This window comes from Stigmatopora argus, chromosome 6, assembly GCF_051989625.1.
Source record: "Stigmatopora argus isolate UIUO_Sarg chromosome 6, RoL_Sarg_1.0, whole genome shotgun sequence".
Taxonomy (NCBI): Eukaryota; Metazoa; Chordata; class Actinopteri; order Syngnathiformes; family Syngnathidae; genus Stigmatopora; species Stigmatopora argus.
The window spans coordinates 10,262,036-10,283,350 of record NC_135392.1 but is presented as its reverse complement, the minus strand read 5'-3'; the positions used below and the strand labels follow the sequence as shown (position 1 = coordinate 10,283,350).

The following is a 21,315-nucleotide window of genomic DNA, read 5'->3' as shown; positions in this document are numbered from 1 at the left end:
GCAGGACTTCAGTGAAATCACAAAAGTATTTAGTATTGGAAATAAAAAGTTACATGAAGTTTTTGTGCAGCAGTTAATAAATACTCAATTCACAAAGTAAAAAAAAAAGGTACAGTGGTACAGAGTTAACAAAAAACAGATGTTAGAAGCAGATATAAACTGAGTACTAGGTATAAATGAAGATTTTATTTGTTACCACAAGGACAATGGATTTGAGTATTACGATTTGAGACCAAAAATACATTGACCGGATTTAAAAGACAACAACACAAAAAAACAGGTAAAAACAGGAGAAAACAAACCACATCATAGGAAAACTCAAATAATCTTCATGTTCGTCAAGAAGTGGATAAGTGGAGAAATAAAATAAAGTGAAGTTTATTGCTGCCACAGACTTAACCGATTATTAATTCAAAAGTTGACATATTTTTTCCCGGCCTATATGATACATTTTACCTGTGCTCAATTAAAGAGTGGAAACTTGAAATTGTTTGTGTGAGTTATAGACTATTATTTTTGTTTATTGATGAAATTGAGAAATTGTCATTTCAAAGGGTTCATGTGTTTTCTTAGTTGGAAATTAATCAATCATTTGTCGTGATGCAGAAGAAACATTCTAGACAAAAATAGGAGTGGAAAAAAAAGTATTTTGAACAAGTTAAATGAACACAAATGCTCAATGGAATCATATTTGAACTGAAAATGAACACACTGAATCAGACTGGAATAAACTAGCTAGAAAAGTTGCTACTTTCTCTTCTCGAGTTCTCTGGTTAAGATGTCCAACTGTAAAGGGAGACATTTATTCAACCACAGCATTCTGGACTATTAATTAAAAGCATCAAATTTCATAATTCCTTTTCTGAAAATAAGATCCATTTAATGTTTGATATTCGCACTTACAAGAATTTCCTTTAGAACACTCCTCCGCTGTGGTCTGGAGTAGGTGCATTCACCTCTTCCACACAGGGTCATCTCCTCTGACATCTGAAAAATATATATAAGATATAAAATATCAGTAAAAGATACGTAAAAAAATAAAATAATAATAAGCTGTATGGAAAATGAATCAATATGGAGAGCATCTAACCTCTGATGTGTCAAAAGAGTCCAGGTCCCGCTTGCCTCCAGGATACCAACCATGAGACCAGTGCTGGCCATTGGACAGCTCAGCTCCGATACAAAGAAGTAGTCCAATCAGTAAAGCCAGCCGTGATACACTCATGATTGTTATTTTATCTAAAAGCAAAATTGAACACCAGTCAAATTTGCTTCTCCTCTCATTTAGTGAAAAAAATCTCATCTTTGGGAGGGTCAGTAATGTGAAAACAGACACAAATCATGGAATAACGCAAACTTCTCACTCCCGATTTGGTACTTTATGGAATAAATTTATTTGGTTTATATCTCTACACTCTTTTTGTGGACAAAATATTTCCTGCTCGAAAGTTTATATTACCTTGTTCATCCTTAAGATCTTAGAACTTCCTGACCACACCCTATTTTTTTTAGCTCTATTTCTTCATATAATATTTCCAAGACATTAATGCCATAGTAATACATAGTTTGATTCAAGGCAGCTCATCTTGTTTGCTAATTTTTTTAGTTTCTTGTTTTCTGGAAATGAGCCTAAATGGCATCGGCAATTACCTTACAAGGGTAACGATTTGGATTCTTCTTTGCTTGTTATTACACATTTGCAAAATCAAATCGATAAATGACTAAAACACAGGTAAAAATATCAGGGCTTACCTTAGGATTCCAGTGATTTCGTCCAAAGGGCCTCAAAGTGTTTTGGGTTGTCTTTGACTTGTCACTTAGTACTTTTCAAAGCTCTACTGAGGAGAAATGTGTCAAGTGCTACTGTATATATGTAGCCTGTATTCCAATGCCCCCACCCTCAGTTTGGCTTGCCATATATATATCCAAACATGACCCCATTTCCTTTTCCCTCAAAGTGGAGAAATGATCATTTTTTGGGGGCATAAGGTGAGGATGACATAGATAATTCCAATTATCTTTTGCAAACAGTAGTGACACCCACAAAGCAAAATTACTACACATAGATTGTTGGTTCATTCTAATCAATAAAAATGACATGTAAAAAAACCAATCTGAATGTGCACTTTGTTTTTAAAGACAGTTCAGCTAAAACTGTTTTTTTGTTTAAATTTATAACTTAGCATGTGGTTTTAATATATCATCATCCCCATGTAGGTCAGGGCTTTACATGAAGATTAATTTCAGCTGATCAAACATGGTAACATCGTACCCTGGCCAAATACAATTTTCTTTTTTGTTTAAATTGCTTGTTCAAATTTGTAGATGTGAAGATGGCACCAGGAATCATATTCTTAGGTCACTCACTCCACTAATTATAGGATTTTTCAGACTGTAGTTGTACATGATGAATGCAGTAGGATTGTAACTTTTTTGTTGCAGGATTTAAAAAATGAATGCCTTTAAGGTCTTTATGCTGTAAATTTTTACACCCTTTTCATACCTAGTTCGAACCAGGAAAAATGGGATTGATTTAACCTCCTATGACCTGGCATCACATTTTTAGTCGTCAAAGACTACAATGTTAAATATTGGACTACAAGGGCGTGGTGTCCACTTATGACGTGGACATTATTTTTCTCAGAATCCGTATCATGTAAAAAGATAATTCTTTGTTTTTACACTCATCAGGTCCCAATTAGCCTAAATATCAAATGGAAAATAAAATGCATTCCTTGCAAAAGTCCAGGTCTTAGGAGGTTAATGTATTTATTACCGTATTTTCACGACTATAAGGCGCACTTAAAAGTCTTAAATTTTCTCCTAAATAGACAGTGCGCCTTATAATCCAGTGTGCTTTATATATATGGAAAAAAATTAAAATGTGTCATTCATTGAGGGTGCGCCTTATAATGCGGTGCGCCTTATAGTCGTGAAAATACGGTATGTTAAAAATGGCACAGGAAAGTATTAAAAAACTGGGGACCTTATAATTTTAGTGTCTGAGATTCCTGTTATGCGGCATTCATGTTCAGATTTGAGTATTTAATATTTGGAAATAAAAAAGTAACTCTGATTGGTCATTGGGGGAATGGGCTTGTGGCAGTGGGAAACCATTTTTTTCAACAAATATTTGGTGATTAAAGAACTACAGGCCCTTCAAGACTAAATAGTATATTCTATATATAACTACTATAGGTCTGATCAACATTTGCACCACCATTCTTTATTCAGATATGAACTTAATGAGCATCAGGTTGTTATCGTGACATGATAGACAAAAGAAAAATCTCAAGCACTTTATTAGTTTCAAACAGTATCTTGCTTAGAAAGGCCTTCTGGCATTATATAATTATATATAATTTTATATACACATATATTCAAATATTGAATAACAAAACACTAAAAACCAACATAGGCAAATAAAAAGTTGGGTTATCTTAAGACAATTATACCAAATTAGAAATGGCAAACAAGACATTTCAAAATGGTCCCATTCACTATACATTTTTTTTTCTTATAAAAGAGAAAAATTAGGTGGGCAGGGTAATAAAATAAGCAAAGCAGCACACAGGAATTCATATAAATAACCTTACATTATGTACAAAAGTAGGGGGCTAATTCTAATTGGAGCAACGGGAAGATGATAAAAGGTTAGTGAGGAAAAAGGCATAAGCGAGTGCATTTGAACACCAAGACATTAAAGAGGAGCTAAGAGGAAAATAAGACTCCTATCCATGAATTGGTTTCCCTTGGTACTGTTATGCATGACACCGATAACTTCCTTTGCTACTTTTGGTTTATTTCCAAAAATATTGGAAGTACTTTGCACCTAAAAGTGGTAGTTTTTCTTAAGCAACTTGCCGATTTAACTTCTCTGAAAACTAGAAAAGGAAAAACTAAGTTGACCGAGTCCACGGAACTTTCCCAGAAGCATTGTTCACAACGTGCTTACACAAATAGAAAATATGCTATTTTAGATCTGAACATACCATTGGAGAATTGGTCATTTTTCTTCTTAAATTGCTATTAGGTGAGGCACTTAAAAAATGTGGTTTCTCCGGTTGGCACGGTGTCATATTGAAATGCAGTGAAAATGTGTTTTAAACACAGTAACAATGACATTGAAGCAGAGACTGACAGACACAATAATCAAACAGATACGTGTCCAATTCTTGGACTGATGACCCACCTCACCCCCCCAAAAATAAATGACTTAGGGGGGTAATGTTACTAGACAAAAACAAAGTCAGTGGCTGGTCATTTGTTTGCTACTTTAAATCAATAATACATAGGCTGAATCAAACGCTTTTGGAGTTGAAAAGGAATTTGAATCCCCCTAGTTTGAAATATTAAATTCTCCATTAAGGTTTATTTCTTTTTCTGGTGCAAATAAAACAGATTCATTCTATCAACATCTCCAACTTGTCCTGGCACCCCAAGAAATATGCTACAAGTATAACTGTGATTGTTTTGTACACTTAAAGCGCAACATCATTGTGATGCAAATAATGTTCAAGTGTGGATCTGTTCTCTCACCTTTTTTTTTCTTGAGATGGGTCACACTGAAAAACATTTTTGATCACCAAAGACACTCCCTTGAGGATTTTTACCCCATTAAAAGGTTTTGTGGTAAGTGGTTTCTGAAACATAAAAAGGGGAATGTATGGAAAAACATTTTTTCTTCTTCTCCGCAGTTTCACTCAAATTTTCAATTAAATACATTTGGAATCCTTATCACCTCACACAAGATAATTTTAGTACCAATTCAAAGCTTTGTTTGCCTTTATAAAAAAATCTGTTGAATTTTAGGGTTCTTCTTGTTCAGTCTTGCACATAGTGTCAAAATTTTGGGGTGTTGAGAAGAAACATAAGTAGAAATCATGCTTGAACATAGTAAATCCCTCTGTGGAACTGACATCATTCATTTATCATTACATTCATCAGGAGGGGAAAGCCTCAACTGTTATGTTAGTGGTAGTTCAAGAGCGTGTCTCAATGAACAGCAAATTTTGAAGAAAAAACTAAAACATGGCACAGAGTAAAAGAAAGAAAATAAATAGCATTTCTTGCGAATGACAGCATTTGAATTCAATTGACATTCCTTAACAAAAGTGTTTCTAGCGTGACTGAATGGACATTCTTTTCAATAAAGACAGACAAGACAGCATTGTGATGTCTGGCTGATATCAAAAAATGGCTCAAAGAAAAAGAAAGGCTCAATTTGTTTGAGTACTTGTGGACTAAAATACTAGAACAGCAGGCTGTGGCACCTACAGATATTAAAATAACTGAAGAATATACAGTCTAAAGTTGGGGCTATTTTTTGCAGCATTTTTTTCAACTCTTCTGCAAAGGCTTTTGAATGAGTGAGGACATTTTTGTAAAAGTCTGCCTTCCAGGAGTACTAATTTCTCCCACGATGTGATGTTGGGTTCAGGTTAGAGATCTGTGCCAAACATGTTCTTACAGAATTTGCTGGAATAGCACAAAAATAAATAGTATTCTGCAGGAGCTAAGGGGCTAACGGCAAAGCGAGTCCGAGTTATTACGCAAATGTTGTGTCTGAATATGTTTGTCTATATAGTGATGTCCAGAGGATAAAAAAAAAAAACAATGACAAATAAATACCTCAAATTCAGTTCAGCAAAGATCCTAAAAAGTTAACCCCAAGAGCCTCAATGATTGTACCCCCTGGCTGAAAAAAAACAAATGACAGGTAACATGTAGCTGTTTACACATGCACGACATTCTACCAGCATGGATTATGAAAAGAAACACTATGAGAAATCCACCAGACTGTTTCTGACTTGTATTGGATGATTCATAGATGAAATGCGCAAAGTTGTGTGAGATTTATATTATCAGCTAATTCTGATTGAGAGCACATTGAACAGTGTGTAGCTTTTTTTGCCAAAATCTTAATAGCTTGAACCTTTGCCACCATGGCACTATAATGGACCTCTAGCAAAACCAAAAGTTGTTACATTTCTTCAGTCCTTAAAACAGTATAAAAATGTAATATTTTACATAACCTTCCAAAGCATTAGTATATAAGTAGAGAGAAATAAAATACTTTACAGGTGCCACCCAAAAATGCAGCTGAACTCAAGACTGTGCCCAAAGTAACATTTGAACAATGCAACACAGTTAGTGTATGGAAGCAAATGGGGTGCTGTATCAACAAGACTAATGTTACAAAATACCCAGGAAGGTATCTCCTTTCTCTCTGTGCAACTGCCCTTCTCTTACATCCAGACTGAGTAATCTTGGATCCCTTTTCCTGCAGGCAGTTCTTCCCATTTGCAGAACAATACTGGATGTGTGTGACGTGTCACCTAGAAAAAGGAAAACAATCCCGCAGATGGAAGTATGCAGCTTTCTGCATGGTCATGTTCGTGTGTGTTCTGGTGCATGCACGTGATGTTAGTATTATGTGCAGCCATCCATCCATCAATGGTGGGCCTTTATTTGAAATTGGCGTAGTCAGAAAAGGCATCGATATACTCCTGGACAACTTTGTAGCAGAACTCGTACTGCTCCTGGAAAGTAAGTTGGTGAACATCACATACCATCAGTATCACAGTTGATGTTTATGTTAAAAATCAGAAATTCACAGCCTCCCTAAAAAGGTTCACAGGTACTTCTCGATGCCACAAGATGGCAGCCAAGCACTACTTTTGTGCTTGGAATTCCTCAAATATTTTGTGATATTTGTAATAAGGGATGTTCATGTAAAATTCTAATTTCCATTTAAACACGAATAAGTAGGGAAGCTGACCTACTTTTTCCAATTATGTGAAGTCTATTAGTTGGAGTCTAGTGTTTTGTTCCTCAATCCTCACTAAATAATATCAAGTTAAAAGCAATGTAAAATTATAACAAATACAAAAACAAGGAATAGTGTACTTTCTATTTTGTGGAAAAAACAAAATAAGAAGGGAAAAAAATGTAATCCTTCTTACCAGTGTCTGCACCATGTGGGGTCTCTGCAATCTGAGGCTCTTGACGGTCTGGAAAACATCCAGAATACCTTCTGCCTTCACCCTCTCTAAGACTGTACTCAATGCACAGAATGTTCCTGTCCGGCCAGCACCAGCACTGCAAACAAGGAAAAGGAAGTATACAAATATTTTACAATGAAAGCATGTAAGAAGGCCTTTAAGGTACATCTCAGGCATTATGTATTCCACCACATTCTAATTTTCAACTGACTTCTGTATCTGCAGGAGGTGCACATTATTATTTTTTTTTTTTTGTGGAGTGAGGCAATAAAAAAACTGCTCATCCATATTTTTGTATCTTGTTCTTCTTACCTGCAGTGGACTGTGATAGGGTGGTTGCCCGACTGCTGTTGCTGTTTCTGCACTGCAGCTATTATATTGATCATACCCTTTCCATCAGTGGGGATGCCCACTTCTGGCCATCCATGGAAATGAAAGAGTCGCACTGCTCGAGCTTTGTTCTCCTGGGAGAATGGATATGTAGATATGATTATTGGTGTGGTAGATGAAGTACCATATATTTTTGACAGTTGGTAAACTACCTACTACTACAAAAAAGGTTTTGTTTTGAGTTTCATGTCAAATTTCAGGATGAACCAGCTAAAAGGTGAGAGTCATTTGCCTCTTAAAGTTTCAAATGCACTAGTCCTTTTGTGATTAGCTACAATCTGTGTTCGGATCATCTGTCATTGGCCAGTTGTATTTACCCTGTTGTTGGTAACCAGGAGGTCACGCACTGTATAGCTTTCACTTTCATCCTCCCTTTTAAGTTCAATGGAGATGTCCCCATAAGCCACCACTCCATCGCTGGGCCAATATTGAGCACACTTTTCCTGCATCGATAAAACCATTCAGAATCACCCTTCATCATTACAATCATGAATACTCCACAAGGATAGTTCCACACACCTGCCCCCTCTCCTCCAGCTCAGTGAGCATGACTATTGAACAGCTTCTCCATTCCCAGATCATCCTCCAGAAGTCCTCAATGGTGTGTTGCAAGGGGCCTTGGCTCGCCATGTACGAATCTTTCTGACGATAGCCCTGAAAAGAGTGAGTGAAGGAAAAAGCAAACGAGTGAAAGAAATTCTCAACCAGACCAGAACGCTGCGTGGAAGAAGACGCTATTGTACTCACATCAATGAAAGAGGCATTGACATAGTCAGTGTTCTCCTCCCCTCGTTTGACTGGGATGATGACTCTGTTGAACTCGTCTTTGAAAAGAGGAGCACATAACTGTGTTTGTAGTGTTCATTGGCCATGAGGCATTCTACTAACTGCTTGACTCACATGGAATGATCTGTAGTACTCTGTTCTTCTTCATGTTGGCAGGCAGATTGCCAGTTCTCATTTTGTCATTCTGGATTTTAATGGATGTGAGTTTCTAGAAGGGAAAATTCATTGTCGATAAAAGAACACACTATTTGAATGTAGCTTGCTGCCTCAAGAGGGTGAAAAAAAACATAAGCTTTAGATGAAAACAAATATAAACCGACCTTGAATTCGGCTTCCAAACCACTGCAGCCTGCTCCTGGTGAAGGAGCATACAGTTTGGCCAGGTGAGATTCCAGAGAGGTCACCTCCAGCTCAGTGTCACCATACAAATAGTGCTCTAACAAAGCTTGGAAGATGAAAACGTATTGCATCTGTAAGAGTTGAAAAACCCAATTTAAGTTCAAGGTGGAATAAAAATGCAGCTACAAACACGATTCCTTTACAACAAGTGTACACATAATGAAGATGCAATTAAAAGCCTGTTAAAAAGTTTAAACCTTGTTTGAATTATTTTGATCCTGAGTGAGACTTACATCAGTTTGGACCATCTGACATCGCTGGGCTCTAATTCTGGTGACAAAGCCAAACACGTCTACCTTCCTTTCAGTGTTCATCATGTCCAACATGGCATCTATTACAATGAATGTACCCGTTCTTCCTACTCCCGCACTACAACAAAGTGAAAACAACCTGAGTTGTAGAGCATGGCGACAAACTCAGACAGCTTTATTAGCAAGACACTTACCTGCAGTGGACCAAAATGGGGCCAGCATATTGAGGGTTGTACGTTTTGACTTTCTTGAGAAACTTCAGCATGCCAATGGGGGTGAAGGGAACACCAAAATCTGGCCAGCTGGTAAAGTGGAATTGAGTGACAAGCCTTTGAGGCTTTTTTCCAGATACATCTCCAACCTGAGACACAACACAGACCCAGTCCGTTTTACAAAATCACTACACAATTAGAGTAAACCTCCCCATTCCTCAGACTCTAACAAGCTTATTCTGAAGTTCCTTACTTGTTGAATGCAAAACTTGCGGATGGTGTAATCTACAAGAACCATTGTGTCTTCCACAGAAACACGAATGTTCCCGTATGTCCAACAGCCCTGGTCCGGCCAGTACTGGGCACATTTACACTGAAACATAGATGCAAAAGGAGTACAAGCATATGTCAAGGGTTTGTGCATTTATTAAGAAAATAATTTAAAAAAAGGGGGAATAACAAACTGAAGTCCACATTAACAAAAAGTAATGGCCCAGAGTAATGAAGATTTTTGTTAACATTTTGAGCCACATGGTAAAGAATTGGACCTGACACTATACTGTATTCAGCAAACAAGTACTACTGTCTTTACACAAAAGGAAACATATCAGTTGTGAACTAAAAACCAAACTGCTCTGCTACCTCTTTCCTCTCCTTCAGATTGGTCACCATCACAATGGTAGCCGTGTTTTGCTCCCAGATCATCCGCCAATAGTCGTTTACCGTTTCCTCCTTTGGTCCTGGGAGATATGAAGGAAAGACCACAGAGTTAAAATTACATTTGCGTGTTCTCAAAATAGTAGTAGTAGTTACAATTGTTACCTTGAGCTGCTATAAACTTATTTTTCTCCTGGTAACCCTAAAATAAAGAGAGAAGGAATTAAATAAAGACTATATATTATTACTCTATATATCATTATGATAAACAAATGTGAGAAATTGATGAAATTGTTGTACTAACATTTATGAAGGACGCATTGATGAAGTCAGAGTCTGGTACTCCTTCCAGAGATGAGAGATGCACCCTGGAGTGATCATCTAAGAGAAAAAGAGAAAAGGTTTTAACGATTTATTTTTACAAAGGTAGCAAGGTCAAAGAGTCGATGTAGCCAAGTTCATTGGTTTGCTTACACGGCAGGATGTTGACATATCGGTTCTTTTCTTTATTCTCATCCTTGGATGCTGCGTCACACGTTGCCTGAATGGGGCAAACTGGCAAAGCCTGAACACAGAAAAAAAAATAGCAAGTTAGATAAAAGAAGGCAGGCAAGGTTAAATGATGATTACATTTTTTTTTCTAGTCTAAATTTAGCCAAATAATTTATGTACATACTAAACGTGTGTACCTGCATTTATATTTTTATATGCAGATTTAAGTACTGTCTATATGAAAAGTATATGTATGTCCTGTCTGTCTGTATGTGATCACATTGCATCAATCCAGGAAAAAACTGAAATTATGAATTTCAAATGATATCGATTGCTTTAAAAGATTCATGACTGGGAATTATACATTTTAATTGTTTTTGATGAAAAATATGTCACAAATATCTTCAAGCATACTACTACTATAATCCTCAGTTAGAATGATAGGATTTAGAACTAAACTGGAAATCTTGTTGTACTTCGGTATAACATTTCAGGGTAAAGGAGTGGGAAGGGATAATTAGTCGTACATTAAACTCTTCTCTGAATAGCTTGTTGTCATCAGCCATACGACGATTCATTTCTTCCTCAAGCTTGTCGACAGGAAGGGGTGGGTATTTCCTGTTTGTGCTGGGCGAACGGGCCAATAGTGGCACACTCTGGAGTTCTGCATCGGCAGGGAGGAAGCAAACGAGACAGAAGTGAGGAGAAGAGGGAAGGAAAGGGAGGATTGACACAGGTTTGCGAGGGAGACGGACGGGGTGAGAACAGAATCAAGATGTCTTAAAATCCAGAAACCCAAAGTGCTGTATTACTTCTACAGCTACATCTCGAATATCACCACCAGAGGGCAATGCGACTTAACACTGGTAAAATGATGAAATCACAGACAACAGAGGGCCTCTGCCATAAGTCGATAAAATGTTATCAGTCCAGAGCGCAAGATCAATGGAGTGTTACCCAAAGCAAAGCAGGCTATCAAGTTGGATAAATCCATGATACATATCAACTGGTATGCCTCTCAAAAACATGTAGCAGTCTGGTAATATCAGACGTAAAGATTTTACAGATTACAAAAGCATTTTTTACCTGTATCATCTGATCTTCCATTTGTCAACCGGAAGGAGTTGGAGTGGCTTCCTGCTTGCTTGTATTTCTTAAATCTGTCAATTGGGAATAACATGGAAATGCATTTAGTCTTTGATAAGTCTGATTGTTTACTTTCATCGCCACGGACGGCATCAGTAGCATTTTAGAGTGCCACCAAAGGTTTGGTACTACTGTAGCAAAGCCTATTGCATTTCACAAACCTGAGCATGTAGAGGATGATAATGATAAAGATGATGACCAACAAAGAAGATAGCGCCACCATCACCGCTATGATTGGCATGTCATCAGAAGGGTTGTTATCTTAGTAAGGGACAAAAAGAGGAGAATATTTAAGACCATTAGTATATACAGTAATACTTATACATACAACACATTAAGCTCGTATCGCAAGGCATTAGTACTGTAGTATGACAATAATGTGTGAATACTAATGCTTTGCACTAATATAGCTGAAGTTTTAGTATACCCTTGCACTGTGAGAAAGAACAAATGAGAGCAAAACTACTTAATTGAAACAAATCAGTGCAGTAGTGTACTTAGCAGAATATTTTCACAGCAGAAAATGTATTTTCTTATTTTTTTATTTTTTTATCATTTTAATAATTGAGTAACCTGTCAATGATTTTCACAATTTATCGATAAACGGAATGAAAATTGAGCAATGTAACTAACTAGTAGGTAAAGAATAAATTTCATTAATATAGGTTACTGCAAATGTCCTTAGCCAGTCCAGTATGTCGCTATATCTGTTAACTGATTTCCCGTTTTGAATAAACAAATTCAAACAACTCCTAAAAACTAGCTGCTGGCTGACCTTTATAACCAAGTTTGAGATGAAGTTGTTTTATTTCAATACAACTTCAAATTATAGCTTTTAATTCGATTAGTATACATATTTCCTACATCGAAATGACACTTAGCTTTATAGCGGAAATAAAACAAACAGGCATGCAAGTGATTTCTAGACTGTTCCTTTCCATAATGGTTATCAGTGTTAATATTTAATTAGCTTTCTAAAGAAAAAAACTCAAGTGGAACAGTGGTGTCTCCTAGAGTAGATAAATTGCACTTTAACAAAGGGTCAACTCCTTGCCTTGGTGACTAGTCACAAGCAAAGTGATGGCAGACAGAGGATGACTGTCTAATGTAATAAAACATTTAAGACGTTTGCTGTGAATTCTGCATGAATTATTCAGAGCATAAATGTTAAATGATCTCTGCATGTCAGAAGTATAGGAAGCATTTCCCTCAGTAGAGATTTGTCCAGTGAAAGGGGACTGATTATAAAGATAACTCATGTACAATTCAACACCAACAATGCACTATTTTGTCAAGTTCTTTTTTTCCTACTAAAAATTCTTGTATATTTCGATTTGATGAACAAGTAACCTCACCATCATTATGTCCGATATAACCTTTTTACTGGCCAACAACCAACAAGATGAGTTTGTGTAAAAGAAATTACTGGCTGGTTTTAGCATAGTTGCCACCGTATAAGACAAACTAAGCCACAAAGAATTTTCTAGGAGAATTCTGCAGGCAAATGGATGGTACTGCTGACAATGCGCGGACCAAATTGTCAACTCAATATTCAAGAAAGGTCTACGGACCTGACGCCGGACAGAGAATGCACCATTTGACCCAGCTATGTAGCATTTTAACGCACAATTCCTGTCTCTTTTCAATGTCATTCAATGACAATGTGCATAGTGAGGAAAAGAAAAGCACAGCAGGCATCATGTGGACCTGACACAGCCTTTAGGCATTTAATAGGCTCTGCAAATATTCCACAATAGGCTCTCAGACAGCTAGAGGGTGACAATGGAGAAGCTATAGAACACCTATCAACCCAAAGTCATCGCGCAGTTGACATGCCATTTAGTGCTTGCTGAAAATCAACATGGATGAAAGTGGAAAGTATTTTTTTCACTGCTGTACAGACGTTAAGAGACGCATCAAAGCGCCATCGGGAGAAATTCTCGTGTGTGGAAAGAACCAACTCTTCAAAAACAGTTTGGTTATTGAGATGGAACATGTTCGGATTCTTGTGGATGATTGGTTAAATGGAAGCCTGGTCGGCAGGATATTTCTGGAACTTCTCCAATGCCTTTAAGTGCAAGATCTAAAATATTAACGGTCGACTCTTGACCAGAATGCTTAGTTGGCTTTTCTTTTGCTGCTTCTTTCACAGCCTTCCCTAAAGTTTCTAAGGAACGAGTGTTGCAGATAGATGACCCACCAAATGGGCATAACATATTTAAAGAAGTCTCAGCAGCAGTTTTGCTAGTATCGGAGTATTAAGATAAAATAAAATGCTAGCCAGACAGCAAGGACTCTTGGAAAATAGTATAGAAATAGTAGGCATAATGAGGAAGAAACAATGTACTTGATAGAAATACACATCATGTCTGTATCACTTGGAACAATGGCAGTGACTATGACTATTGTCCTTATTTTCTTTTCATCCATTAATACCATGTTATGAGGGCAAAGCCCACAACACAGTAAAGTGGTTTTCCACTGGAGAAAAATGAGTCACTTCCTCTTAAGTCACATGAGAACACATCCTATTATCTTGCGTCTTCATGGAACTCTGGTCTATTGAGGCATACTCTCATGGGATATTAGTCTCTTGATCTATAGAACTTGTGAATGACTAAAGGACCAATGTATCAACTTTGTCAACTCCTTCACAGTTATGAGTGAGCTGAAGCCTATTTTAAGATCACTTTGTTACAAGGAGCGGAATACACGGTTGACTGTGAATCAACTGACAAGGGGTACAACTAGCAACTACTACTACTTTTAGATTTATCTATCATGCCTCTTGTTGGCTGCATAGGAAGCCAAAGTAGTCTACGTTCCTGACAAAACATATTTCATTGAGCTTTGCTTTCCCTTCACTGTTGGATGTAAAAAATAAAAAAAACATTTTAAATACATGGCAACTATCTAGAGGCTCAATGTTGTTTTGCTTTTATAAAATATTGTCAATAACATTATTGCATTTTGTTGTTAAGAAATTCATTAGCATCTGGTAAACTGATAAAAAAAATATAATTACTGCATTTATTTTAAACCAACAAGAGACATTCTGATGTGAAGAAATATTGGATAAAATACTTCTGACATCATCACAAATATAGTTTTAATGCTAACTCCACTATTGGGGAAAAAAGAACCATGATCAGTAGAACACAGTTATATTTATAAAATAGGGATTGATGTATTTTTATATTTGAGTGGAACATTTTAGGCAATGCATGTTGATGATTGAACCTTAAGTTTGTCCCTGCAACGTAGTCGTAGCTGTTGCACATAAATGTAAACTGATGTAATGCACTTTCTAAAGGGCAGACAATGCAGACATACAATTGCTTCCCGTCTCCTCATTATTATCATACAAGAACAGACAACTCTCTGAGCAGCTCACGGCGTATTGTTTTCAGACTCAACAACCATAACGTGGCTGCTATTTTCTATTATTATGTTCAACTGGCCGCTTCTGAAATACTTTAGTTCATTCACTCCATATGAATACACCAATATCACAGAATGCTTGACGTTGATACGAAAACAAATAATCTATTAGTATACTCACCTTTGGGGCTGGCTTCTGAGGTGAAATCCATTTCCCCTTCAGTGGTAGTGTCCGTCTCCGTTGTAAAGTCATCATCTTCAATATATGTTTCGGGAGTAGGGGTGTCTGGAATAGATGCTGTAGTCTCATTTTCATTGCCCACCGCGGAGGCAGGAGAGGGAGTCTCTGGTCTTTGCGTTGGCAGAGGGCCGTCAGTTGGAACTTGAGGCGGGAAAGGAGGAATTGTAGTTGTCGTCGCTGCTGCTGGAGTTGGTGATGTTGTCGGGGTGACCTGAAGCGATGATGTTGTGGGTGGGACTGTGGGGGAGAGTGTGGGTGCGATTGTGAAGTTGAAGACAGGTGCGGTGTGGGGTCGTGATGGTTTTGCTGAAATATTTGGTGCACCTAAAAAAAATTACAAAAGCGTAAGTAAAACCCAATGGAGCCTATCCCAACCATTAAAACATTTTTAAAATAGTATGAAGGCAAATCCAGTTTAGAGTTGTGTTAATATTAATGACCAAATTGTATGGCTTCAAAAGGTTGTCGAAAGGGAAGCGATACCTCAGTTTGAAGACAAAAACAGTGTGAAACAAAACAGAGTAAATGAGAGAGCCTGGACGAATTTATAAAAGCATAATATAACCTGTGTGTTTTGATTTTCCTGTAAATTAAATGGAATGTGTATAAATGCTCTCTTACCTGTAACCAGGGCATGATCCTGGGTTGACACGCCAACAGCTAGACTGAGTAGTAGGAGCAAGGGACACACACCCATTCTGCCCTATGGCAAAAAGATAAAAGAAGTGAATGAATCATTTTGGTGAAGAAACCATGGCAAAAAAAATCTGTGTTTTATTTTTTAGTTCTTTTAGTTCTAATTCCAGAGGCATTTGCACTTTCAATACTAAGCATGTTGTACATATCTGCACATAACTGAAATAGTTGAATAATTCTAATGTTTCGATATGTTTTTGTTGGTAAAACTAAATCCAAGTAAAACATTTGCCAGTGTTTACCTGAAGAAGCGAAGTTGAGATCAGTCACTCATTCGTACAGCAGTTTTCTACAATACAAGGAGGAAGACTGTTATCCAGAGAATTTATTGTACTTTTACAAATACTTGTTCTCCAAAAGGAAACTGGAAAATGACATTCAACAAGTCTGGTTTCCATATAGCCATCAACATAAATGGAAAAAAATCTGCCTATTAGTCACAGACAAACATAAATGCCACAAGGGATTGAGAATCTCTTAGATCTCCACAAATATCATTAACAGCACTTACTTTGGACTCAAGTCTCTTATTTAGCGCAACCCATTGAATTCCGGAGACTTAAGTGTTACTCTAAAGTTGCTTCACATTTATCAAAATTAAATAATTGCCAATACCGGCTGCTCTGGTTCTAGGCATGTTGTGTCTTGACAAATTGTTGTTCAAATATTTGTATTGATGATCTCAAACCGACAAACGAATAAAGGCTATTTTTCGACCTAAATACAAGTAAGATAGCATTGTTGTCACATTAATATTGTATTAGTGAAACGGTGGCTGAACTAGTATTTAGGTGTTTATGCAGCCGAAATGGGTGATAATAACAAGGATTTGGAGAAAGCATGGCTCCTGCTGGATGGTAGGGCATGCAATGTGTAATCCTGGATCCTGACAGAGACTGTAGTCTCTCTGACAGAGCTGTGATAATCGCTGGTTCTAATCTCATGATTTTGATCCTGGAATAATCCAGTCCATCTGCTTGTTTACAGATACTTGAGCATTGAGTGAGCCAAAGACTGCACAGCTTCCTGCACAAATCTGATGATTTAAATTGAGTATTATTGTCTTTGTGGGTAGAGAACATATTAAGGGTTCAAAAAAATGCTACTAGTTTACTATTGCACAGTGAACGCGTGCGTCCTCGAACGCAAACCCACTGACTGACAGCACTTCTTCCGGGAATCGTTAAGTCGTGGTTGTTACAATCTAATGATCTCTTGCTCTAATGAAATATTGGCTTCCAAAAATAAGACGGGCCCCTGTGCTGAGATACAAGCATGTATATATATAAAAAAGGAAGAGGCAAAGATAATTTCTGTACTCTTTCAAGTCTTACATTTTGAGTTGACTGTTACATATAAAATCCAGAAATAAATATTTAATATGGGGATGTCATCAGAGCGTTTGACTAAACAGACCAATCACAAGGGGTGATAGCGGGGGTGAAGTGCCTTAGTAAAGGGAAGCAATGTGGGTGTCTTGCCCCGCACAAGAGCAATCGTATAAAGAGGCTTTAACTTTAACTCCTCCAATTCTACACAGAACTCTACCCTTTCATCTTTAAGCAAACAGTTTGGAGACGAGGGAGCTTTTCTTCCTTAGAAACAGACGTCCCAGGACACAAAGCAACGCTGGAAAAGGCATGGCTGGGTAACTTAGGTGTTAAAGAAGCTGAGGTGGCATTTATACAATTGTAAATTTATACAATAATTCACACCATCTCTCATCAATGTTTTTTCCAGCATAAATGTGGGGAAGGGGTCCATTACACGCTAAATGTTTTGCCAGCAGTGCGGTATAGTACAAGTAATGCAATAAATTATTAGACTGCATTGAATTTGTTTTTTAGTGATGACTATTTTTTTGTGTATGAATCTATGAATGACATCATATGGGTTTGGTTAACAGTGCAGACTAAATTTCTCCCGTTCTTAAAATTCCTATTCAGTTACAAACTGTGACAATAGGTTTTCAAGTAACTCAGATGAGAAAGCCCTGCAGAAACTAAGTTGACAACATCTGTTGGAATGAATCCAACAGTCAATAATTACTTCCAAACATCACCAACCCACATTTATCATTGCTAATAGGGTCTGCAGCCATTTGAAGACCCAAAAGCTACAGTCTTCTGGTCAGGAGTTAATAAGCTCCATAGCATAAAATCACTCCCCTGGACTTTTTGCAAGGCATTCCACTCAACTAGTAGTTGCAGGATAAGAAAATGGTGGTCTGTCTCTGTCCATTCATTGAATATTAATACAGTTTCTATGTCTTGAGCATTGGCGGGCGGCGTGTCTGGGCGAGCAGCAGTACTGTGAATGGCTCTCTTCACAGGAGGCAGCAGTGAGCCTAACTCAGGGACGCTCAGACTCTTTCTTTGAAACAGACCACAGATTATATGTCCCCGGTGCCACATACAACAGCCGCAATCCTCTGGACTTCCCTGGCTGAGGAAGACAACTTCATGCTGGTCTGGTTTGTGTTCTTGTTGGCTTCATTCATCATCTAGTGGCTTGTTGGGCAGGCAGGGATAAGCACAAAGCAGCTATTTGGGCTAATTTTAACACCATGGGTGGCCTTTCTTGTCCGTTTTGAAGTCCAAATAGATCATTTGCTCAAATCAGATTCTAAGGGATTGCTCTACTTCATTGTTGAGTTTCTTAAGGCGCATGCCAGAAGCATTTTAAAGCTTTCCCACATTGAACACAGAGAGGAAGTGGAAGTGCAAGGCTGGGCCGCAAAAGCCACGATGACCCTTAATGTTGTGTGGGACAAAATGACTATATGAAGGCCAATGACAGGTTTTAGTCTAGTTTTGGTGATGATCAATTGTAAAGGGTATTTGCTTTCTGGTGTGACCAACCTTATATGATAAACATTTTCACAGAGTGATCTGGCATGTATTCTTGGAATGCAGGTCGGTTGATTTTTTTTTCTAATTGGAAGTGTGCTTTTTAAAACAAAATCCTTGTAATATATATCGCCCGAAGTCAGTTGTGATAGGCTCTGGCAACCCTTACAAAGATGCGCGGTATGGATGCTGAATAAATGAAAATTAAAACGATCAAATCTCAGATTGTGTGTGGTTTATGAGTGCCAAATAAAAACTGAATTTGAGGTTTGCACTTTCAAGATATGTTCACGGCAGCACTTCACGTGGCATAGTTGATTTGTATTTTTTCATTAACGACATCATGCGATTGCAAAGCTTGCAGTCATCGAAGCATGTAAGAGTCTGCGAGGCGTCAAGTGATTAATTATATGTGAGTGCTTATAAAAAAGATATAATATTTCATCCACTGTGGGTGCTTGAATGAACCCTGTTATTTCTGCTTTCCAAATGTAGTGAAAGTTGCAATGCCCCTCATTAAACAATCAATATGCAAGATCTGGTTGGGCAAATTCCCATGACACAAAACCCAAATAACTCCTAAAACTATATACCAAGTGTTTCGCAGTGTTCTTTGGCTTACATTGAAGAATGGTACTAAACGATGAAAAGGTTTCTCATAAAACATTTACACTATGCAATTAAATTACCTTTATATCAGGTAAAACCAAAATGTAATAAACATCTAAACATGGTCTGTTCTGACAAATGGCTCGTGATTTCCTGTATTGCACATTCAGCCCTACAAAATATCAGAGCCAGTTAAAATGAAGTGCCACAAAGCTTCAGAATTATCTGGATGGAGCTGTATTTGTCTTTTCTGGGGTAACTGCACAGTGGCCTTTCATGGAAAAGTCTATACACCTAGAGGTGGAAACAAAAATACAGCTGTTGTCCCACCCAAAATGTCCAACTCTTGACATTGTGCCAAGATATACTGCTGGTTCCCATAAAAAAAAATTAAAAAGCTTCCAATACTCAAGGTAATTATTAATTATCTCCACATACTAGGACAAACGTGAAAAGAATGGTGAGATGGTCACATGAGATGCAGTAGAAATAAATAAAACTCTTTCTATAAATAGCTTGAAGAAGGTATGGACAGCAGAAGGGATATTAAGCTGGCACATTTAGGCACGAATACAACAAAGCACAATAACATATACACACAGATGGTTCTACATATGGCATTGACGGTGGACATGTCCAAGCCTCACAAATGGGATGAAGGGTGCATTGCAGGGAGGAATAAAACAAAACACTCTGGGTTTTGCACGAGAAATGGTTCAGTACAGGTACATCCATCTAAAAAAATCCTCTAAACCTTGCATCATCCTATGGTACAATTTAGGGCTTTGCATGTGTCATTCATGGGAAATAGTGATGAAAATCAAACCATGAGGAAATGAAATTGTAATTTGAAAGTCGAAAGAAAGCATGCTGATGTGGATGTGGTGCTTCTCAGAGAAAGCATCCACATGCGATGAATCAAACACAATAAATATGCCATAGGGGTTTTTGTCAGTTTTTAGAGTCCACGTTCCCCCATGCATCTTCAGTCCTCATCACACATCTCTTTAAACAACACATGGAAGCACTCAAAAGACATAGTCCATACCTTACATGCAAGAGCAACATTTACAATTCGGAAGAAAGTAACAGTGCCATTAAATATAAGAATCGTTATCCATAAAAAGAGGAAGCGACTGAAAAAAAACTTTGGGAGCGGTTCTGGAGCGGAATTCAGGTCCCACAGGGGACTCTTGTGATTTGACAGAATTCATATGCTAATGTTGGTTGGGGTGACTTTATTCCTGTTGCGGATGGCTATTTTTTTGGTAACTCAACATGCTGATAAACACGTTGGTGATCAATAAAGTGGACTTTTGGTGAAACACAACACCCGATCTCGAAACGGTTTTGTTGTGGCTCCAGCTCGACAAATCACTTGTGGTTCTAAAATCATCTGTGGATCTTTCATTCCGATCCCCCCCACCCTTCACTAATATTTCCCTCCCTGCCTCCGAGCTACTCGTCTAGCATTAAGAAAGAGGTTGATCAACTTCGGCTCTTAGCAAAACACGGCAAGTCTTTCCAGGGGTACATTTGGAAAGTATGGTACCTGTAAGACGGGCAAAGTCGGTAAAAAAGGGGGGGGGGAAAGCTAGCTGAAAAGAGCAACAACAATAAAGGAAAAAAAGCAAGAAGAAAATCCGACAGTGGAACGTGTGTGAATCGGGTTCAGAAAAAACAAAACTCACCAAGTCTCCAGTAACGCCCAGAGGAAACTCGGAAAAGGGCGAAGGAGAGGAGGAATGTGGGCCCGCTCTGTCGTCCACGCTGTCGGCCCCGGCCCGAGTCTCCGCACCCCTGGAGCCGAGAGTGAGAGCGGGGTGGGGGGACCTGGTGATATTAGAGGAGGGAGGCTCGATTTGAGACACGCCGCCGACACTTCGCTGTCAATTTGCCTGCTAAATCCCCCCACCCCCCCCAAACGAGTCGCAATCCAAATAAAAAAAAATCGTCAACCCGCCTTGTCGTATCGGCTCTCCAAAGAGTATCTTCAGGGCATATTTGGGGCTTGAATTCCACGGTTGGTCCGCTCAATACGGGCGCGTCAGGCGAAAATTCTAGACCGCCATGTTGTGTGTCTGTGTACGAGGAAGAATGGGAACCAGCGGCGTTCTCCGAAGCCAGGCCCCAGTCTATTCTCCACCTCACGTTCTGCAAACCACAGCGACATCTAGCGGCGTTTAACGGCATTTCAGCACA

The 21,315-nt window shown here is 38.2% G+C and overlaps 2 protein-coding genes across 2 annotated transcripts; both read right to left on the bottom strand.

Annotated features, from left to right (window-relative positions):
* Positions 1 to 354: 354 nt before the first annotated feature.
* On the bottom strand, positions 355 to 1,871 carry gnrh2 (gonadotropin-releasing hormone 2). The gene is made up of 4 exons (XM_077602860.1): positions 1,753 to 1,871; positions 1,091 to 1,239; positions 904 to 987; positions 355 to 786 (listed from the first exon to the last, which is right to left on the bottom strand). Exons 2-4 carry the CDS (start codon positions 1,223 to 1,225, stop codon positions 748 to 750), a joined length of 258 nt encoding a protein of 85 aa, XP_077458986.1. The 5' UTR covers positions 1,226 to 1,239; positions 1,753 to 1,871; the 3' UTR covers positions 355 to 747.
* A 1,333-nt stretch (positions 1,872 to 3,204) lies between these two features.
* ptpra (protein tyrosine phosphatase receptor type A) lies at positions 3,205 to 21,242 on the bottom strand. Its single transcript, XM_077602998.1, has 23 exons — positions 21,077 to 21,242; positions 20,805 to 20,946; positions 15,898 to 15,944; positions 15,581 to 15,662; positions 14,900 to 15,283; positions 11,499 to 11,598; positions 11,278 to 11,351; positions 10,719 to 10,855; positions 10,174 to 10,264; positions 10,004 to 10,080; positions 9,865 to 9,901; positions 9,685 to 9,782; positions 9,296 to 9,415; positions 9,025 to 9,191; positions 8,813 to 8,948; positions 8,501 to 8,650; positions 8,295 to 8,388; positions 8,142 to 8,218; positions 7,914 to 8,048; positions 7,712 to 7,837; positions 7,317 to 7,468; positions 6,966 to 7,101; positions 3,205 to 6,542 (listed from the first exon to the last, which is right to left on the bottom strand). The coding sequence occupies exons 4-23, from the start codon at positions 15,654 to 15,656 to the stop codon at positions 6,468 to 6,470; spliced, it is 2,442 nt and encodes an 813-aa protein (XP_077459124.1). The 5' UTR covers positions 15,657 to 15,662; positions 15,898 to 15,944; positions 20,805 to 20,946; positions 21,077 to 21,242; the 3' UTR covers positions 3,205 to 6,467.
* Positions 21,243 to 21,315: the final 73 nt, after the last annotated feature.